This window comes from Eumetopias jubatus, unplaced genomic scaffold, assembly GCF_037043125.1.
Source record: "Eumetopias jubatus isolate StellerSeaLion01/CBP00866 unplaced genomic scaffold, mEumJub1_p1.0 scaffold_4, whole genome shotgun sequence".
NCBI lineage: Eukaryota > Metazoa > Chordata > Mammalia > Carnivora > Otariidae > Eumetopias > Eumetopias jubatus.
This window is the reverse complement of record NW_028274810.1, coordinates 23,031,106-23,052,110: the sequence shown is the minus strand read 5'-3', so window position 1 is coordinate 23,052,110 and position 21,005 is coordinate 23,031,106. Positions and strand designations below refer to the sequence as shown.

Here is a 21,005-nt window from a genome sequence, read left to right as displayed (position 1 = left end):
GGAAGGAGTCTTGCAGGGGTGGATAGAGGGATGGAGGAGATGGGGCCTGAAGGATTCGAGGGAACTGAATGGAAGATTGAAGTTGGCTAAAGGAGGAAGAAGGAACAGAAGCAATGGGAAGGGACAGAGGTCTTCGAGGAGCCAGTTTGGGAAGATCTTAGGTTTCCCAAAGAAACCAGTGCAGGCCCAGCTTATCCTCAGCAAAATCATGCCAATAAGAAGGAGGTAGACAGAGTTGGTGGAGCATATAGCCAGCAGGGGTTCAGGAAGAGGACTTCGGTGGACTGAAAAGTTCTCATGGGAAGAATAGGATGAAGTAGAACAGAGAGGCCTTAACAAATAGCTCTCCAAATACCAGCTTCCAATTAGACTAACTTGACCACAGAGTTCCTTTAAAAAATCCTTTCAGACACCTTATTATCAGGTTTCAGTTGGGACAAACAGTTAATATTCCTGGCAGTACTGAACTCCTTTTTAAAAATATTTTTTTCCAAAAAATGTTTTTTTTAAACCAAAGGTAAACCTATCAAGTGACTTAAAACCAAAACCAAAACCAATAAGCCTTTTATGACTTAACCGTGATGCAAGAGACATCCCCAGAGAAGGTAAAAAAATGCAGCCCTCCCAAGGTCTAGAACCACTACTAAAGATAGCCAAAAGAAAGAGACAACATGTCCCCATTTCATCCCCACGCCCCAACTGGCAACAGTCAGTAGGATGCTAGCTTCCAATGGGGTGCAACCCACATTTCTGTCCAGCTCCTGTTCTATATTCTGTATTCTTATATTTTCTTACTCTTATATATTCTTATGACTCCTAACCTGATGGTTGAGCCACTTGCACACCCAAGAACCAATAACCTGCATGCCCCAGGCAAGCAGAAAGCCAAGCCAAATATTTAAGGCACAAAATGAGACAAATAGGGAAGTAGTAGCTGCACTTTGGGAGGCAAGGATCAGTAACCAGCGGGTACCCCAAAACCAAATTACCAAGAATCTTAATTCAGAGAACTAATATTTACAAATGTTTTTCTTCTGCTAATCTGATTTTGGAAAGGAAGGGACCGTATGAAATTTTACCATGTTCTCTTGACTGACTGGGCGTTACAGACAGATCAAGGAGAGCTGATTTGGTAAGAATTCTTACCCATCTCTGGCTTCTGCCAGTTCTTCCAGGGTCCCATCTGTGAGCTCTGGGGTCCCATCTGTGAGTTCTACGTAGGTATTTCAGCAATCCCATCCTTTGTCACCAGGAACTGTAGGAGAAGAAAATAATTTTCTTTTCTTTTTTTAAAAATATTTTATTTATTTATTTGACAGAGAGAGAGGCAGCGAGAGAGGGAACACAAGCAGGGGGAGTGGGAGAGGGAGAAGCAGGCTTCCTGCCGAGCAGGGAGCCCGATGCTGGGCTTGATCCTGGGACCCTGGGACCATGACCTGAGCTGAAGGCAGACGCTTAACAACTGAGCCACCCAGGCGCCCCAAGAAAATAATTTTCTTTCTGATCTTCTGAGTTCCTAGCCAAGACCCTTATAGTAAAAGACAGATTAACAAGAGAAAAACAGAGGCTTATTAACATATATTCTCTATGTATACAAGGTATACACTCAGGGAAAATGAGTAACTCAAAGGAGTAGCTTTAGAATTCAGGATTAAATACCATTCTGAGAGGGAAAAGGGAAGGGAGATGTAGGCCTCTTAGGGGAAAGTAAGCAATTTTTAGGAAAGATGAATGGACCCTTAGAAGAATAGGTAAGAGGTAAGATAGTTTGTGGCAAGGTTTGTCTGGGTATAGTGTTAACTGTTAATCTTCTCTTCTGTAGTGAGTCAGTCCTCCCTGGTTGATGAAAGTCCTTTGGGGAGGGGATTTATGACAACTGAGTTCCTTGTAGAGGATTTGTTTTTAGGCAGAACAGGGAGGTTTGGGGAAAGCCTCCCTGCATTTGCTGTTTTTTAGGTACCTACAGCTCAAAATAACGAATATGCTAAAGTGGCATATTTTATGGGTAGCATATTCTATTTCCTTTCACCCCCATTTTATAGGTGAGAATATTAAAGGTCATGCAGGTCAAATAACTGGCCCTAGGTTCTGCAAACACTCTTTACGCTGCTTCAGTTATATTTGATATGGATATAATTTGTATCCTTAGATGTGTCTTTTTTTTTTTAAGGTTTTATTTATTTATTTGAGAGAGAGAGAGCACGAGTTGGGGGGGGCATCAAGATGCAGAGGGAGAGGAAGAAGTGGACTCCTCATTGAGCAAGGAGCCTGATGCAGGGCTCAATCCCAGGACCTGGAGATCATGACCTGAGCTGAAGGCAGATGCTTAACTGACAGCCGCAGATGTGTCTTTCACATAGTAGGAGCTCAATATGATGAATGAATGACTTGATACATATTAGAATCAACTGAAATAACCTCACTTAAAGCCCAGTCTTATCATTCAGTAACTGTGAAGTATAACTTTTTTTTTTTAAAGATTTTATTTATTTATTTGACAGAGAGATGAGATAACTTGAGAGCACAAGTAGGCAGAGTGGCAGGCAGAGGGAGAGGGAGAAGCAGGCTCTCTGCTGAGCAGGGAGCCGGACATGGGGCTCGATCCCAGGACCCTGGGATCATGACCTGAGCCGAAGGCAGCCGCTTAACCGACTGAGCCACCCAGGTGCCCCTGTGAAGTATAACTTTTGAGCCTTTTTCCTTCTCCTGAAAGTTTTAGAGAGGGAACTTTCTATTTGATATTAATCTGCTGTGGAATTTGTGTGTGTGTGTATGAAACTGCAGAAAAATTCATAGTAAATTGTAGACCTATCAGTAACTGAAATCAAACCAGCAGTTAATAGTGTCATTGAACACCATCATTTGAACATCACTAAACCAGCAGTTAATATCGTTATTCATGTGTATGAATTTATTATTAAAGTTCAGATCAATATGAATTGGTAGCTAAACATTAGATGTTGACCCTCTAAAAAGCAAGTCAATCCTAAGTACATTCAACTTAATTGTCTGCTTTAATGAAGGAGTGTAGTGCTGTGGTTATATATTTTTAATGAATTTTTAAATGTCTTCTATGTAGATTTTGAGAGTGTTTGGTATATAAATATGAGAGTTTTTACTTTATAAGCTTGAATGTTACTCAGCTTCTCTATCTAAATTGGCTGCCTGGAATTCTTACTAGTTTGTCATTCATATTGGAGATACACTCAAAAACCAAAGAACCAGTTGCTGTCTGGAGATAAGTGTTTTGGTTGAAAAAGTATGCTAGATCAGGAAATACAGTAGAAATTAGAGTTAAGATGAAGTTGAAACTCTTAGGTCACAACAGGTAAAATGCTAAAAAAGATCATTCCAGTAAGAGAGTGTCTAAATACAACATTATATTTGCTCTGCTTACTTTTTCTGTAAAAGTTGGATATGAAGTTTTTTTTTAAAATTCATATGTTCTTTAAAGCCACATTTAAACAACATTTCTAGGGGCTCCTGGGTCGCTCAGTCGTTAAGCGTCTGCCTTGGGCTCAGATCATGATCTCAGGGTCCTGGGATTGAGCCCCATATCAGGCTCCCTGCTCCGCAGGAAGCCTGCTTCTCCCTCTCCCACTCCTCCTGCTTGTGTTCCCTCTCTTGCTGTGTCTCTCTCTGTCAAATAATAAATAAATAAAATCGTTAAAAAACAAACAACATTTCTAGTAGCATTTTCTAACATGAGTAAGTCTTGTAAAGGTATTCAGTGAATATTCAAATAAAGCACTGTAGTATTATAACCACTTCTTCTGACTGATATCTTTTAATCCTCATAACCATTGTGTGAGGTACATACTCTTCCCCCCTTCCCTCCCTCCCATTATAGATGAGGGAAAGGGGGGACAGGGAGATTAAATAATATGCATTATTTATCAAGTGGTGGGGACAGAAAGTGAAATTAGGCGGTCTGAGTCCAAAGGCATACTCTAATATACTATGTTGACTGTCCATCTAAAACGTAGACATTTTTAAACACTTAGCCTTTACTGCAAAAACCATGCAAAAGACTTACTGCAAAAATTCATAAGCCATGAATTGATAGCTTTGACTGAGAGAAATCTTGCTTTATATCTGAGCTCTGACATGTTATGCAAGGCAAATTATATACTTAATATCTCAGAACCTACAGATTTTTTAAATCTGTAAAATTAGTGATTCCTTCTTTTACAGATTAAATGGGATAATACCTATAAAGCACCTAGCACAATGTCTGATATGCTGTAGGTGCTCAGTAAATGTTCTTTTATTAATTTAACTTGTGAAGTTACAATTATTGGGAAACATTTAATGAGAACCAGTTTTGGCATGGGTGCCTGTATCTTTTATGTATTATACAGAGAGACTTAATTTTCAAGGATCATTTTTCCTTTCTGAGAATTTACATATTGTAGAGTTTATTTATTCTTTTATAAATTCAACATAGAATACCTGCCTGTTATGTGACATATCCTCATGAGGAGATGCAGGAAATACAATGATGAATAAAACACAGATATGCATATATGTCAACAAATTAGATTGATAAAATTTATAAGTGGTATTACAAAATATAAATATAAAATCATATTGGAATATAGTAGAGGGGAGGCTTTAGTCTGCTTGAAACTTAGGAAAACTTCACTGAGAGTAGATTTGTATTTTGATACAAGATGAGAAATAGATAAAGAAGAGGAAAGAAAATTTATAATTAAAAAAAATTTTTTTAAAGTAGGCTCCAAGCCCAGTGCGGAGCTTGAACTCATCACTCTGAGATCAAGACCTGAGCTGAGATCAAGAGTTGGATGTTTAACCAACAGCCACCAAGGTGTCCCAAGGAAAGTGTATTTTTTAAAAAGGGATATTTATTCAAAGAATGCATGAAGAAAAAGTGTTTGAGACCGGTCATAGTTTATGGCAGAGAATTTAAGTTGGGGCCAGATTGTGAGAGATTGTTTTGTGTGAGTTTGAACTGTATCTTCTATTGGCAGGGAGTTAGTTAAACTTTACAAAAAGAGAAGAAATGTGATCAGATCAACATTTTAGTAAGGTATCAGCTATATGGAGATTGGAGTTGTGAGAGTCTGAAGGCTGTCCCATCAGTTGGGAGGCAGAGTGACATGCGACTTGGACAGTAAATACTGAACAGGCATAATTGAAATGTACTCAATAGTTTTAAACCCATGGTATATATAAACTCCTAAGACTGTAGGTTTACCTGGGAGTGGTGGCAATTTCCTGTTTAGAAAGGGTATTGGTTAAAAACCACCACCACCACCACCACCACCACCACCACACAGCATTTGAATTCTAATAGTGGAATTTTGTCCTTAGGGGAGGGTGGTATTCTTCCATTAATTACCCAAGCACAGTTAATAGCTAGAGTAAAAAATTTTTTGTCCTTGACAACGTGTCAAACCATAAATTCATAAATACCAGCTAATTCCATATGTTCTATTAAGTTTCAGTTAAATTATTTTAACATTTTTCTAAAATTTTTACCATTTGTGAGTGCTACAAAGAAAAACATCTTGGGACTCCTGGGTGGCTCAGTCAATTGAGTGTCTGCCTTCTGCTCAGGTCATGATCCCAGAGTCCTGGGATTGAGTCCAGCATCGGGCTCCTTGCTCAGCGGGGAGTCTGCTTCTCCCTCTGACCCTCGTCCCTCTCGTGCTCTCTCTCATTCTCTCTCCTTCAAATAAATAAAATCTTTAAAAAAAAAGAAAAAGAAAAACATCTTAAAGCCCCTGATCTTTCAGGTTTATCTTCAGGCTGAATTAAATAAATAGCTAAACATTATTTTTAATTATCCTGGTATACTTTAATTCTTAAACATTTGAAAAAATGCTAGAACCTTGTTATTAAGGTTAGTACTTGGGGAACAACACTATCCTATAGAATGATTATATTATGTTTGACTTCCTGCATATAGATAGGTATATTTTAGATGGCATGTTTTGACACACATAGTGTACTTCAAACTGGGCAATAAGTCATGTTTAAAGGATTTAATTTGGGGTGCCTGGGTTGCTCAGCCAGTTAAACGTCTCCCTTCAGCTCAGGTCATGATCCCAGGGTCCTGGGTCGGGCTCTCTGCTCTGTGGGGAGCCTGCTTATCCCTCTCCTTCTGCCTGACACTCCTCCTGCTTGTACATGCTCTCTCTCTCTCTCTCTCTGTCAAGTGAATAAATAAAATCTTATAAAATAAAGGAGTCAATTTGAGAATAGTCTAGTGTGAACAGAAAATTTAAAATTGGAAATTGTTTTCTAGATTATAAACTCTGATTACTGCTATTACCATTTTAGGTTATAAAAACAAAGACATGAATAAAAATAGTGATGATCTGTACTTTCTTTTACCTTTTATGTCCTTTAAAATAGCAAAGAAATTGATGTTGTCTGAAGTAAGCATTAGAATTACTTTGTAACATTGGTCAAGTCCTTCCCTTCCCTCTAGAAATGTTATTATTAACCATTTAGTTTTGTGAACTAAGTGGATGGGCTTTACATTTTCCATGACAGAACATCACTAGAGTAATATCTCAGTTATTTGGTATCCTTGATTTTTTTACTGACTCTGACATTTATTTTAAATAATATTTATTAAGCTGTGTGAGAGCAACTGTTGTATGCACTCTTCAGTGTAAGCCAGTATTCCTGGTAACTGATTAATTCTTTTGAGTACTGAGGGTGCCTGGGTGGCTCAGTTGGTTAAGCGACTGCCTTCAGCTCAGGTCATGATCCTGGAGTCCCGGGATCGAGTCCCACATCGGGCTCCCTGCTAAGCAGGGAGTCTGCTTCTCCCTCTGACCCTCCCCCCTCTCATGTGCTCTCTCTCTCTCTCTCTCTCTCTCATTCTCGCCCTCTCAAATAAATAAATAAAATCTTTAAAAAAAATTCTTTTGAGTACTGAAAACTTAATTTTAACTGTCTTCCTCCTAGGAATGGTTTCTGCCTAAGTAGACATAGAATGGAGAACAATTAAGTTTTAAAAATACAGATACTTGTATTGATTTCCTGTGGCTGCTGTAACAAATTATCCCAGATGGGTTGCTTAAATTAAAGAGAAATATATTCTCCCGGAGTTCTGGAGGCCAGAAATCCAAAATCAGTATCACTAGGCTGATAACCATAGTGTCAGCAGGACTACCTATGCTCCCTCTGGAGGCTCTAAGGAAAAGTCCATTCTTTTCTCGTGCAGCCTCTGCTGGTTTCCAGTCTTCCTTGGTTTGTGGCTGTATCACTAGTCTGCAAGGCCAGCATCTTCAAATCTCTCTCTGGATCCATCTTTTTTTTTTTTTAATTTTTTATTGTTATGTTAATCTCTCTGGATCCATCTTCACACTGTCTTCTCCTCTTGAGTATTTGTGTTCTCCTTTTCTGTCTTTTATAAGGACATTTGTGTTGGTGTTTACGGCTCATTTAGCTAATCCAAGGTAATTTTCCCATCTCAGGATCCTTAATTTGGGGGCCATTATTCAGCCTACTACAATCCTCAGGCATATTGTAATGTCTGGACATGTGCTAGGATATAGAGATTATAAAAATGTGTAGAGCATAGGATCCTGGGACCCTATGAAATTGTAAACTCAATTTGCTTTTTTTTTTTTTTTTTTAAGATTTTATTCATTTATATGAGAGAGCATGAGCAGGAGGAGAGGCAGAGGGAGAAGCAGACTCTTCGCTGAGCGGGGAGCCCAATGCAGGGCTCAATCCCGGGACACCGGGATCATGACTTGAACCAAAGGCAGACAGTTAACCAACTGAGCCATGTAGGCACCCTTCAGTTTGCTTTTTATTTCAAGCCCAGACAGGATCAGACTTTGGATTTGTTTTTCAGAAATACTGACTTTGTAGCTAAAAGAGATAAGTTGTTTTAGGGCTGTGATAGAAGCTTTCTGATACCTTACCTGGACCATGGGCTGTGAATATAGGGTCTCAAGTTCATTATTTTCTTTCTCCAAGTTTTCTAGTTATTTTAGAAGCAAGAAATGAACACCATTATATGCCAATTTCCAGTAAAATGTTTGTGGCAGCAACTACTTGATCACCCAAAATCTAATGTTGATTATAGGTATTTTGAGATGATAGTTTAAGTAATTTTTGCATTGGCATGCTGAACAACTACAACTGTCTCCTTTACCACTGGTAATAGGGTCCTTAATGGCCTTAAATCTAGTCTCATCAGAAAACTGATTCCAAATTACTATCATTGTGGTTCTGTTACCCTAGAACCACATTTGGTACCAAACACTGTATCAGGGTTCAATAGAGAAACAGAACCCTTCACTATTATAGAATAAGGGATTTGTGGTAGGAATAAGACCTTTCGCAATTATGGGAAAAGCAGGGGAAGTAAAGGTGTAAAAAGAGAGTGTTGGGGGAAAAATAGTGTTGGAGGATTACTGAAAAGTCGCTAAAAGCAGCCCTCCTGAAACACTGGTGTGGGTACACAAGTCAGAGCTTTCAAAGGAATCTAGGGAGCGAGGCATGTCCTATAAGCCAGAACAGGATCATGTAATCGAGCTGATGGAAAGGTGTATAGAAAGCTGTCCTCTCTGTGTAGCTGTCTTTTTCTGTCCACAGTCAAGAGTCTGGTGGAGAGCATGAGCCCACTTTTGTGCAGTAGCATCAGCAGTTGTGAGGAAGAGCTGACCTAGCGCAGGGAAGAGTGAGGATAACTAGAACCTAATTATGTTTCTGTTTTACCACATTTAACCCTGAGTATTTTTTGTGAGTAATGCTCTTGTGTCACCCTGTCTCCCAGGTTTGTTTTTTTTTTTTTTTTAAGATTTTATTTATTTGAGAGACAGAATGAGAGAGAGAGAGCACATGAGAGGGGGGAGGGTCAGAGGACGAAGCAGACTCCCTGCCAAGTAGGGAGCCCGATGCGGGACTCGATCCCAGGACTCCAGGATCATGACCTCAGCCGAAGGCAGTCGCTTAACCCACTGAGCCACCCAGGTGCCCTCTGTCTCCCAAGTTTTGTGCAGACTTTGTGTTTAGCCAGTTCTAACCTCGCACCATACAGAGAAAGGGACTTTGGGAAATATGTTTGAGTTTAACTAAGTTGACATAAGATATCATCATTTTCCTATGATATTTTTCTCTTGCACCCTATGTTATGGGAGTTTACATACTTAATACTATTTTTTGAGTTGTTTGAATAATGTATCTTCCAAGCTAGAGGATAAACTTCATGAAGAAACAGACTATATTTGTCTTGTTCATCATTGTGTACCTAATGGCTGAGCATCGTATGTATTAAATATTGATGGCAGGGCGCCTGGGTGGCTCAGTCGTTAAGCGTCTGCCTTCGGCTCAGGTCATGATCCCAGGGTCCTGGGATCGAGTCCCACATCGGGCTCCCTGCTCAGCAGGAAGCCTGCTTCTCCCTCTCCCACTCTCCCTGCTTGTGTTCCTGCTCTCGCTGTCTCTCTCTGTCCAATAAATAAATAAAATCTTTAAAAAAAAAATATTGATGGCAAGTTGTGGAGAGTTGTAGGATACCTTTATTTTTCACTTCTGCCCCCAGTCTCCTTGGTCTTGAACATTTACTAATGGTTAGTGCCTGTGGACCCTACCTGGCTTTTACATTAATAAAAGCTATTCTTTTTAGAATAGCTTTATTTTTTTTTTAAGAATATCTTTAACTTCTGCCTTTAGCTGTAAGTGGAGGAAATGGCCATAGCAGAAAGTGGTAGAGCAGAATAGCACAGAGGTGGAGAAATGGGAGATTGAAGCACAACACATTCAAAGGGGATCTTAGAGCCATACTTATTAGATCATTATGTTTTCCAAATTACCAACATTATATAAAGAGTACAATAATACTGAACAATTTTTAATCTAAAGATTAGAATGCAAATAGGTTTTATATTTGTATAGTTGAAGAAATATTTGAGTATTATCGATTTAACTGAATGTAAGAATGGAAATTCTGCAGGAGTGAAAGAACAAGTTAAAAATTGGCAGTACTGTAATTTACATACAGGTGATATTTGCCTTATGTAAACAGACACCTGACACATTGAGGAAGAAAGGAAAGGAGAAGCAATGAAAAGTTGTTTTACTTAGAATGTAAGAGGAACCTTAGATAGTAAAGAGCTGATTATTAAAGTGTTACTGAGCAGGATTGTGCTTTGCACTTAAAAGTGAACCAAGTTAGTGGAAGTTATTATTTCTATCATAGAAACAATTGATTATACAGATAGTATAAATTATCTTTGACTCATTTTTCTTTCACTTTTATAAAAAATAAAATTTTTTGATTTTCCACAAGATTATTAATGGATTTCAAGTATGACATATTTTTGCTACTTTAAGGAAATGCTGTGGCTACTTCTGAGGTAGTTTGAAAGGAAGGTATATAAATGCCAGTGTCAGAAGTAAAGGCAGTTGTGATGAATTTTATTTGTCATTATTTAGCATACAGTTATAGGTTGCAGTTTTAAAGTTTGGCATCATGGAAGACAGTGGACAAAAAATTGCAACTGAGGTCAGTATTTTTGTATGTATTTATTTACTTTTTCTGTTCATTTACTTGGGAAAATCTTAAAAGATCTGTTTTTACCAGTAACTGTTTCTGAATAGCATATAATGTGAACTGATATTTGCCTAGCACTTTATAATTTGTGTGTTTTCATGTGTACTCTGCTATGTCATTGACCTTTAGTAGATTATTATATTGTACTTAGGGAGTATATTTCAGAACTAGTGTTTAGAAAATATAAATATAGCTTACTCTAAAAACCATAAGTTAAGAAATTTAGACTTTTATTTTTACAATTGAAGGAAAAGTGATATGCAGAATTTCTTAGGTACTTAGTAGTCTTTAAGAATCTGTGTAAATTTTCTTACAGTTTAAAAACATTGACTAAACATTTGGTCTTTTGGGACTTTTAGTAGCTGGAGACATATCAGTGAAGTACAGATAGTCTTGTTTCAGTAGAAATAATGGGCTTCATATATAGTCCTGAAGATTATGCATATACTTTGATAAGCTATTGGAACAAGTCTGTAGCCAGACTGATACTACAGATTTACCTACAAGGACCTATCTGTGTCTGAAAAGATGAGTAAAAATTATTAGTATATAATGTTTTGAATATTTCAAAATTTAGTTAGTGCATATCTAATGCACTTAGATGTGTTATACACAACTCATTTCTCACTAACCCTGATTAATTTGGGTGTAGAGGGGGTAGCAGTAGTGTACATTAATGATACATATACTTCATGTAATGTATATTTTTTAAACATTTTAAGCCTTTAAAATATTTAAGCCTTTAGACTCAGAATTGACATTGTAAAGCAAGAATCTTTGGAAGCTACTTTTTTTTTTAAGATTTTATTTATTAGAGAGAGAGAGAGAGCACAAGCAGAGGGGAGGGGGAGAGGCAGAAGCAGACTCCCCATTAAGTAGGAAGCCCAACGTGGGGCTCGATCCCAGGACCCGGGGATCATGACCTGAGCTGAAGGCAGACACTTAACTGACTGAGCCACCCAGGCAACCCAAGAAATTTTTAAATTTTTAAAAGGAAAATGATGCTAAATGTTTATCAGTAGGAGATTCGGTAAATAAAAGGTTCACTCATTTGATGGAACTTTAGAATTGTTAAAAGCAATGAGCTAGGTCTGTATATCAACATAGATGGCAAAACAATACTGAATAGAATAAGGAGAATGCCAAATAATGGATACAGTTTGATGCCATGTTACTGTAATTATGGCTTATGATTATATTATATATGTACGAAAAAAATTTGGTAATAGACTAGAAATATATACTTTAAACCTGTAATAGGTTCCTACTGGGGAAGGGGAAGGGAATAGGACTTAGAGTGGTGGCTTAAAGGGGACTTTGACTTTAGTTGTAATATTTTATTCCTTTACAAAAGGAAAGGTAAACAAATGTAACAAAATTGAGACATCAGTTCTGGGTGATGGAATCATGGATGTTTGTTATGGTCTTGGTACTTCACTGAATTTTAAAATTCCATTTTTTTCCCCTCAAGAAAGATCTATCTATTAGGAAAAGGTGGAACTTTGTGATTACAAGACTCTGTTTTCCGTGTAACTAAGAAACCCAAAAGGTTGTTGAAAACTCTTAAGTGGAAATATGAAATGGTCTAGGTACTTTATTTCACCTTTGCCACTAAAGTCCTGGGGTTTAGGGATTTCCAAAAAACTGAAATAAAAATTATTGACAAAATCTATATCAAATATCATTAGATGTTTTTGGATAGTTGATTATGGTTCAAATTTTTACCAATTAAAATAAGTTTTCTGCATTTTTCTAAGAATATACTGCTTTTTAAAATAAAGTAATAAATGCTATTTTTAAAAAGGAGAATAAGACAAAGAAGAGCCATCAGAATGAAATAGTGTCCTTTAGTAATCAACAAGAGTGCATTTTTCAGGTTTTAGCTATTAAGTAAAAGTGGAATATCTAAGCATCCTTGCTCCTCTGATCCTGCTATAAATCTGAGAGCCTCACTGAACCCAAAGTGAGTTCAGGGAGCTTAGTAACCAGGGACCTTAAAAAAACATGGGCAGTAATTTGTTGACTGGTTTGTAAGGCTTTTGGTAGTAAATCGAAAAAAGCTACATTTTTTTGGGCACCTGGGTGGCTCAGTCGTTAAGCGTCTGCCTTCAGCTCAGATCATGATCCCAGGGTCCTGGGATCGAGCCCCGCATCGGGCTCCCTGCTCTGCGGGAAGCCTGCTTCTCCCTCTCCCACTCCCCCTGCTTGTGTTCCCTCTCTGGCTGTGTCTCTCTGTGTCAAATAAATTAATAAAATCTTTTAAAAAAAGAAAAAAAGTTACATTTTTGAGAGAATTTAACACAGTTTCTTATTGATTATTGGTTTGTAAGTTTCTTAGAGAGGAAATTTTAATGAAACAAAGAATAATATGGAAACTAGAGGATTAGCACTACCTGAAAGGATAAAAAAAAGGGGGAATTAGGTGGCAAGAGAAGAAAATGTAGGGAGGACTAAAATTCAATCTTAAACATAAGATTGTTTAGAGTTTGTGTTCAATGGTAATGAGAAAATATTGTATACTTTAAAATGAAGAAACAATATTAATCTTATAAATTATAGAAGTGGAGTATAGTCTTTGTTTTGATAGATTTCATATTTATGGATTTGCTGTGAATTTATGGTCTGTATTAAATGAACATATTTAATTTTACCTGTATTATATTCCAAAACCAAGTTATGTATTTATATAATCTTAGAAATACTCATATTTTTACTTTCCTTAGGCAGAATTGTGAATTAAATTGTAATTCTTTACAGTTGATCTGTACAAATGATCATTTGTTTGTATATATTTTACTTTTCAACTTTATATTAGAAAAACAATCCAGTTCTTTCTTCCTGTGTGTCTCCTTTACTCCTTATACAGAACACTTCACTTCTAACATTTTAGGTCACCAAATGTTGGGGAGAAGGTATGGTTTCCTCACACCAAGCAATTCTCTGTGACATCAGCTGGGTATCCTACAATTTAACTCAATTAGGACACTATATACCTTCAGATAGTGTCAGATCCCACGGATTAGGGACTCAGTCCTATAAGAATGCTCCCACCCTATTTAAGATCCAGTTGCAAGTAGTAGGTCACCAAATTACCCACAACTCTGTCCAGTTTGGCTACAAATCAGAGGTTCCCACCATCTCCTCCACAAGTTGGATTAATTCCCTAGAGTGCCTCATAGAACTCAGAAAAACGCTTTCTTAAACCAGTTTATTAATGGATATGCTGAAGGATACAAATGAACAATTAGATGAAGAGCTATATAAGCACAGGGCCCGGGAAGGTCCTGAGTGCAGGAGCTTCTGTCCCTGTGGAGTTGGGATGTGTTATTCTCATGGTGTGTATAGCTTGTTATCCTGAAAGCTCTCTGAACCTCATACTAGTGGAATTTTTATGGAATTCTCATCGTAGAGGCATGATCAATTGATCACCCAGGAAATTACAAGGGTTTCAGGAGCCCTGTGTCAGGAACGGGGGCCCAAGATCAAATATTAGAACAAAAGATGCTCCTAGTGCTCTTATCACTTAGGAAATTACAAGGGTTTCAGGATCCCTGTGTCAGGAGGTAGGGCAGAGACCAATATATATTTTTTCTATTATCTCACATACTTTAAAAAAATGCATTGTAAGAGACTGTTAACTGTATTAATAATTAAGAATTGAATTATCACGGTGAATGTGTTGATGTTGTATATGCTTGGAAATGGAAAAGCAAAATAGTAAAAATAGTATATCCTGGTTTAGAATCTGACCTTTAAAATTTCATTTGAAAAGAAAGAGCTTTGCTGTTACGACAGGTACATTATGGTCTTAGCTGTACAGAATAAACAAAAGACTTCCTTGAATAGATTTTCCAGGAGAATCAGGTGCCTATGCCAAATGTAGATTGCTGGCAACTTGCTCTCCTTCCATACAGAGATAAAGGCTACCAGGATGTCCTCTGGAATTCTACAGTAGCGTGTCGTGAGAGCTAGCGAATCTGATATTTAACTATATATTTCCAATTAGTTAGTTAAATGACCTTGAACAAGTAATCTAACTTCTCTGTTTACTATTTTCTTCATTTTCTTTTATTTTTTTAAAGATTATATATTTATTTATTTGATGGAGACAGACACAGAGAGAGCACAAGCAGGGGGAGCAGCAGAGGGAGAGGGAGAAGCAGGCTCCCCGCTGAGCAGGGAGTCCGATGTGAGAGGCTCGATCCCAGGACCCTGAGATCATGACCTGAGCCGAAGGCAGACACTTAACGACTGGGCCACCCAGGCGCCCCTATTTTCTTCATTTAAAAATGAAGATATTTATACTAGATGATTTCTAAAGCATCTTCTACCTCTAAAATGCTGTAATTTTATTTCACATTAGGACTCTTGCTAATGCAGATTTACAAAAGTGAGATGGTTGATACATAAATCGATGTATTCTTTCCTCTAAGCTTGATCCTTTATGTGTGACAAAAAAGACATATATTATTCAGATTTTCTCTCTGAAATTCAGATGAAGTACTTAAGGTAATTTTTTTCAATCATTCTTTTTCGTCACTAAAAATTTTATCCTCATATTGATGGTGTTACATTGTTTGATTTTGGAGCATATTCTGTCAGAGAATTGCTAAATTTAATGAGCTAGACTTTGTGCCTTCAAGGATAGGCTGTCACTGTAACCATGGTACTTGGTCTAGTATAGGCACCAAATAATGACTGTTAAATGTTTGAATATATTACATGCTATTTTAATAATTATGAGGTAAGGGAAGATAGAGGATCATATATCTAAAACTGTAAATGGTGGCTTGGTTGTGAGAGCTATAAAGAGATATACAATAAAGAGGGTCCATATTAACAAAACTTAGGATGGAAGATGGAATCATGGAAAGGATAGAGTTGGGCTGAAGAACAGACTAACAGAACACCATTGGTATTAATCCAAAGAAATTGCAGCCAGAATCAAAGCTATGAGGAAAGCCTGCTGAGGAATGCTACTGCTTAGTATGTTCTCTATCTTTAATCAACTTTGTTAAGCTGTAGTTTACACACAATAAGATGTACCCATTTTATATGTTTAGTTCAGTGAGTTACAATAAGTGAATACAATTGTATAACCATCACATAATCAAGATACAGAATATTTCCATCACCACCAAAAATTTCTTGCTATCCCTTTGCAGTCAATCCCCAACCTCAACCCCTGGCCACAGTCAACCATAAATTTGCATTATTGCAAATTACTTTTGCCCTTTTTAGAATTTCATATTAATGGATCATATAGTATATACTGTTTTGTCTGTGAACTTTTTTGCTGTTGCAAAATGTTTGCATTGATGTTTTAACATGTATCAGCATTTCATTTCTTTTTATTGCTAAGTAGTATTCCATCATAAGGATGTACCACTGTATGTTTAGTAATTTACCTGTTAATGGGCGTTTGGGTTATTTCCAGTTTCTGGCTGTTACAAATAAAACTTCCATGAATAATCATACACAAGTATTATGGATAAATGCTTTCAGATCTTTTGGGTATACACCTAAGAGTAGAATTTTTAGGTTATATGAAAAGATTATTATTATTTTTTAAAATAAACTATCAAACTGTTACTTAAAGGGGTTGTATCACTTAATATTCCCACTAGCAATGTTAAGAGCTCTATTTGCTCAAAATCTTCTCCATCGCTTGGTAGCATCAATTTTTACAATTTTAGCCATTCTAATAGGTATATAATGGTATCTCATTGTGGTTTTAATTTGTATCTCTAATGACTATGATGTTATGTCTTTTCATGTGCCTATTAGCTATTCGTTTGTCTTTTTTGGTGAAATGTCTATTGAGATCTTTTACTCATGGATTGTCCTGTATTTATTATGTTGTAAGAGTTCTATATATATTCTGGATACAAAGCCATTGTCAGATACACGTATTGAGAATATTTTCTCCCCTGATGTGGTTTGCCTTTTATTATTTTTATAGTATCTTGGGATGAACAGTTTTAAATTTTGATGATATCCAATTTATCCATATTTTTCTTTTATGGTTTGAGGTTTATGTATCCTGTCTAAGAAATCTTTGCATGTCCCTTCTGGGTGGCTCAGTCGGTTAAGCTTTTGACTCTTGGTTTCAGCTCAGGTCATAATCTCAGGGTACTGAGGTTGAGCCTGGAGTCTGCTTCTCTCCTTTCCATCTCCCTCTGTCCCTCTCCCTCCTTGTGCTCTCTCTCTCTGTCAAATAAATAAGTTTCATTTATTTGAGAGAGAGAGAGAATGGGGGAAGGGGCAGAAGGAGATGGAGAAAGAATCTCAAAAAGGAGATGGAGAGAGAGAATCTCAAGCAGAGCCCCACGTGGGGCTCATCCTCACTACCCTGAGATCATGACCTGAGCTGAAACCAAGAGTTGGAGGTTTAAATGACTGAGCCACCCAGGCACCCCAATAAATAAATCTTTAAAATACAAAAGAGAAATCTTTGCCTATCCCTACATGACTATATTTTTCTCCTGTTTTCTTCCTGAATATTTATAGCTTTAGCTTTTATGACAGATCTGTGATCCTTTTCTAGTTAAATATTTGGTGGGAGGTAGATAAGGGTAGAGGTTCACTTAAAAAGATTGCAGATGTCTTGTTCTAGAATTATTTTTTTGTTACCATTGTCAAAGTCATTTGACCAAATATGAATGGATTTACTTCTGGACTGTCTTCTGTTCCATTGATCTATGCTTCTGTCCTATGTCAGTAGCAGTTTTAATTACTAGAGCTTTATAGTAAGTATGGAATTTCAGGAGTTTAACTTTTTTTTTTTTTTAGAGGTTTATTATTTGAGAGAGAGGGAGAGCATGCCTGCACATGAGCGGGGCTGTAGGGGCAGAGGCAGCAGGAGAAAGAGAATCTCAAGTAGACTCCCACTGAGCTTGGAGCCCAAAGCCGGCTCCGTCTCACGACCCTGAGATCATGACCTGAGCCGAAATCAAGAGTCAGACACTTAACCACTGAGCCACCCAGCCACCCCTCAAGAGTTTAACTTATTTTTTTTTAAGATTTTATTTATTTGACAGAGAGAGACAGTGAGAGAGGGAACACAAGCAGGGGGAGTGGGAGAGGGAGAAGCAGGCTTCCCGCTAAGCAGGGAGCCCGATGCGGGGCTCGACCCCAGGACTCTGGGATCTTGCTGAGCCGAAGGCAGACGCTTAACGACTGAGCCGCCCAGGTGCCCCGGGAGTTTAACTTACTTAACACTGTTTTTCCTTTTCAAAATTGTTTTGGTTTTCTATGTCCTTTGTATTTCCATATAAATTTTAAAGTCAGCTTATCAGTTTCTACCAAAAAAGCATGTAGGGATTTTGCTTGAGATTGAATTGAATCTTTAGATCAGTTGGAAGCAAAGGATGTGACCTTGGGTGGAAAGGCAGTTAATTGACCACACACACTGCATTAAGTCCTTCCTTGAAATAGGCTCTTAGTGGAGCATCTCCCTGTTTTTGACAGTTATAGCGGTTGATAGTGTTGTTCAGATCTTCTGTATTCATACTGGGGGGTTTGGTGTATATGTGTGTATATTCTTGTAATTACTGAGAAAAGTGGGTTAAAATCTCACATTATAACTTACGGATTTACTTGCTTTTTCCTTTTAATTCTGTTAGGTTTTGCTTCATGTATTTTGAAGCTAGTTATTAAGCACAATATTCATCTATACTGGTTATATCTTACTGATGTATTGACTCTTTTATCATTATGAAGTGTCCTTTATTCTAGAAATAATTCTTACATAATTTATTTTTCCTGATATTAATTTGGCCTCTCCAGCTTTCTCATAGTTATTGCTCTCATGGCATATCTTTTTCCATTCTTTTACTTTTTAACGTATTTGTATCTTCATATTTAAAGTGAGCTTCTTAGAGTCAATTCTGAATTACTTTAGGGAAAATATAGGAACTTTGCAACTCTTACCTTTGGGGAAAGCTGGGTGAAGAGTACACAAGAACTCTTGTACTATTTTTATTCTATGTGAATCTAAAATTATTTCAGGAGTGTTTATAATTGCTTGTTGTTCATGCATTGTTACAGTAGCTTCTTTTAAATTCTTGTCTGGGGGCACCTGGGTGGCTTAGTCGGTTAAGCGTCTGCCTTCGGCTCAGGTCATGATCCCAGGGTCCTGGGAATTGAGCCCCACGTTGGGCTCCCTGCTTAGTGGGGAGTCTGCTTCTGCCTCTGCCCTTCCCCTCTGCTCGTGCTCTCTCTCTCTTAAATAAATAAAATTAAAAAAAAAATAAATTCTTGTTTGGAGGTCAGTGGGGTGCCTGGGTGGCTCAGTGGGTTAAGCATCCAACTCTTTTTTTTTTTTTTTTAAAGATTTTATTTATTTATTTGAGAGAAAGAATGAGAGAGAGAAAGCACATGAGTGGGGGGAGGGTCAGAGGGAGAAGCAGACTCCCTGCTGAGCAGGGAGCCCGATGCGGGACTCGATCCCGGGACTCCAGGATCATGACCTGAGCCGAAGGCAGTGGCTTAACCAACTGAGCCACCCAGGCGCCCAAGCATCCAACTCTTGATTTCAGTTCATGTCAGGATCTCAGGGTTGTGAGATCAAGCCCCACACTGGACATGGAGACTGTTTAAGATTCTCCTTCCCTTTTCCTCTGCTCCTTCCCACCTCTCCCTTGAAAAAACAAGAACAACAAAAAACAAAAACAACAAAAAGTTAAAATTCTGGTAATTCCGACATCTGTGTCAACTCTGTATTGTTGTTTGTTGATTGTCCTTTCTCATCCTAGTTGAGATTTTGCCTGGGTTTTGTTGTTGTTGTTTTTTGGTGTGAGGAATATACTCCTTTTGGATTGTATCGAGGACATTTTGGGTATTATGAGACCTTGGTTCCTACTTAAATCTTCTTTATTAGTATGGAGGGAGGGTGCTGCCTCTTTGCTCACAGTCACCTTGCTTAGGGCCGGAGTGGTTCATAGGCCTCAGCCTCAACAGTCTTTGTAGCTGTCGCCCCGGGTGGTAGGGAAGAGGGCCACTGTCTCCGCCCTCATTAATGCAGGGTGGAGATGGTCAGCGAGTCTCTGTTCCACACATTACATAGCATCCAGTTAGTAGGGCTCCATTCTGCAGAGCTGCTGTCTTCCTATTCCTTTGGTTGGAGACAATGGGTTTTTCGCAGGACTTCTGTTTGTTGTTGCTTTCCACTTGTTGTGGTTCCAGGTTGTGAATTGTTATGGTAGCCAGGCTGAGATACATAGGTGGCAGAAGTCTCCAAGGAATTTACTATTGGGTTATCACTCAGGATCTGGGGTCTCTAGCCAGTTTGTCTTATTTTCTTCAACTTCCAGAGTCTTATAGTAGTTAGCTTTTTTCTCTAGTCCAGGGTTTATAGTTGTAATTAGCAGGAAGAAAAGGGTGGAATGCACTTAACTATCTTGTCTGGAATGAGAAGTCTCATACTGATTTTTAATATGTTTCTGTGTTTTCTAATTTTATTTGCCCTGCTTATTTATTTTTCAGGCAAATGAAGATAAAACAATGTCTGCCAACCTAAAATACCTTTCCTTGGGAATTTTAGTCTTTCAGACTACCAGTTTGGTTCTAACGATGCGTTATTCTAGGACTTTAAAAGAGGAGGGACCTCGTTATCTATCTTCTACAGCAGTGGTTGTTGCTGAACTTTTGAAAATAATGGCCTGCATTTTATTAGTCTACAAAGACAGCAGTAAGTTTTTTGGTTTTCTGTTTAAGTCATTGCAATTTTTTCGATTGTTTTTGTGTTATTTACATATGATACATACATAAGTGTATATTGGTAACTACATATTTAAACACTATTGCTTTATTATCTAATGTAGTACTAAAAACATTTCAATATTCTTCATTTTCTTTTTTTTAAGATTTTATATATTTGAGAGAGAGAGTGTGAGTGCATATGCACAAGCGGGGATAGGGAGGGGCAGAGGGAGAGGAAGCAGACTCCTCCTTGAGCAGGGAGCCCCATGTGGGTTTTGATCCCAGGACCTTGAGATCATGACCTGAGCCAAAGGCAGCTGCATAACCGGCTAAACCACCCAGGTGCCCCCTATAGTTTTCATTTTCTTAGGATGGTTTTAGTCTAGTAACAAACATATTTTATTCTGATCTATATCATGATTCATGTCTTCTGGCTAATGCTAGAACTGTGAAATGTAGTTTCTTGCATTTATAATTGAGATTAAGAGTAATTCTATAATCTATAACTTTTAGAAATTTAGAGAAGTCATAATTAAAGTCAATGCTTTTTATTTTATTTGCTGCATTGATTAGTCCAGCAGTGACTAATTTGATATAGTTTTTTTTGAACAGTTTTATTGAGATATAATTCATGTACCATACAAGTCAGATTTTGAAGTGTACAATTCTGTGTTTTTTGGGTATTCTACATTATTAATTGTTTGAAGTTGTAGTAAAATATACTTTTACACATACACGTATATCATAAATTGTATAA

General features: G+C 37.6%; 1 protein-coding gene across 1 annotated transcript in view; it reads left to right on the top strand.

Moving 5' to 3' along the window:
* Nucleotides 1-21,005, top strand: part of SLC35A3 (solute carrier family 35 member A3) — a 54,735-nt gene that overhangs the window by 8,159 nt on the left and 25,571 nt on the right. The window contains exon 2 of the mRNA XM_028102125.2: nucleotides 20,033-20,237. Within this exon, the coding sequence (XP_027957926.1) occupies nucleotides 20,051-20,237 (187 nt within the window). The 5' untranslated portion in view covers nucleotides 20,033-20,050. The remainder of the gene's footprint in view (nucleotides 1-20,032; nucleotides 20,238-21,005) is intronic.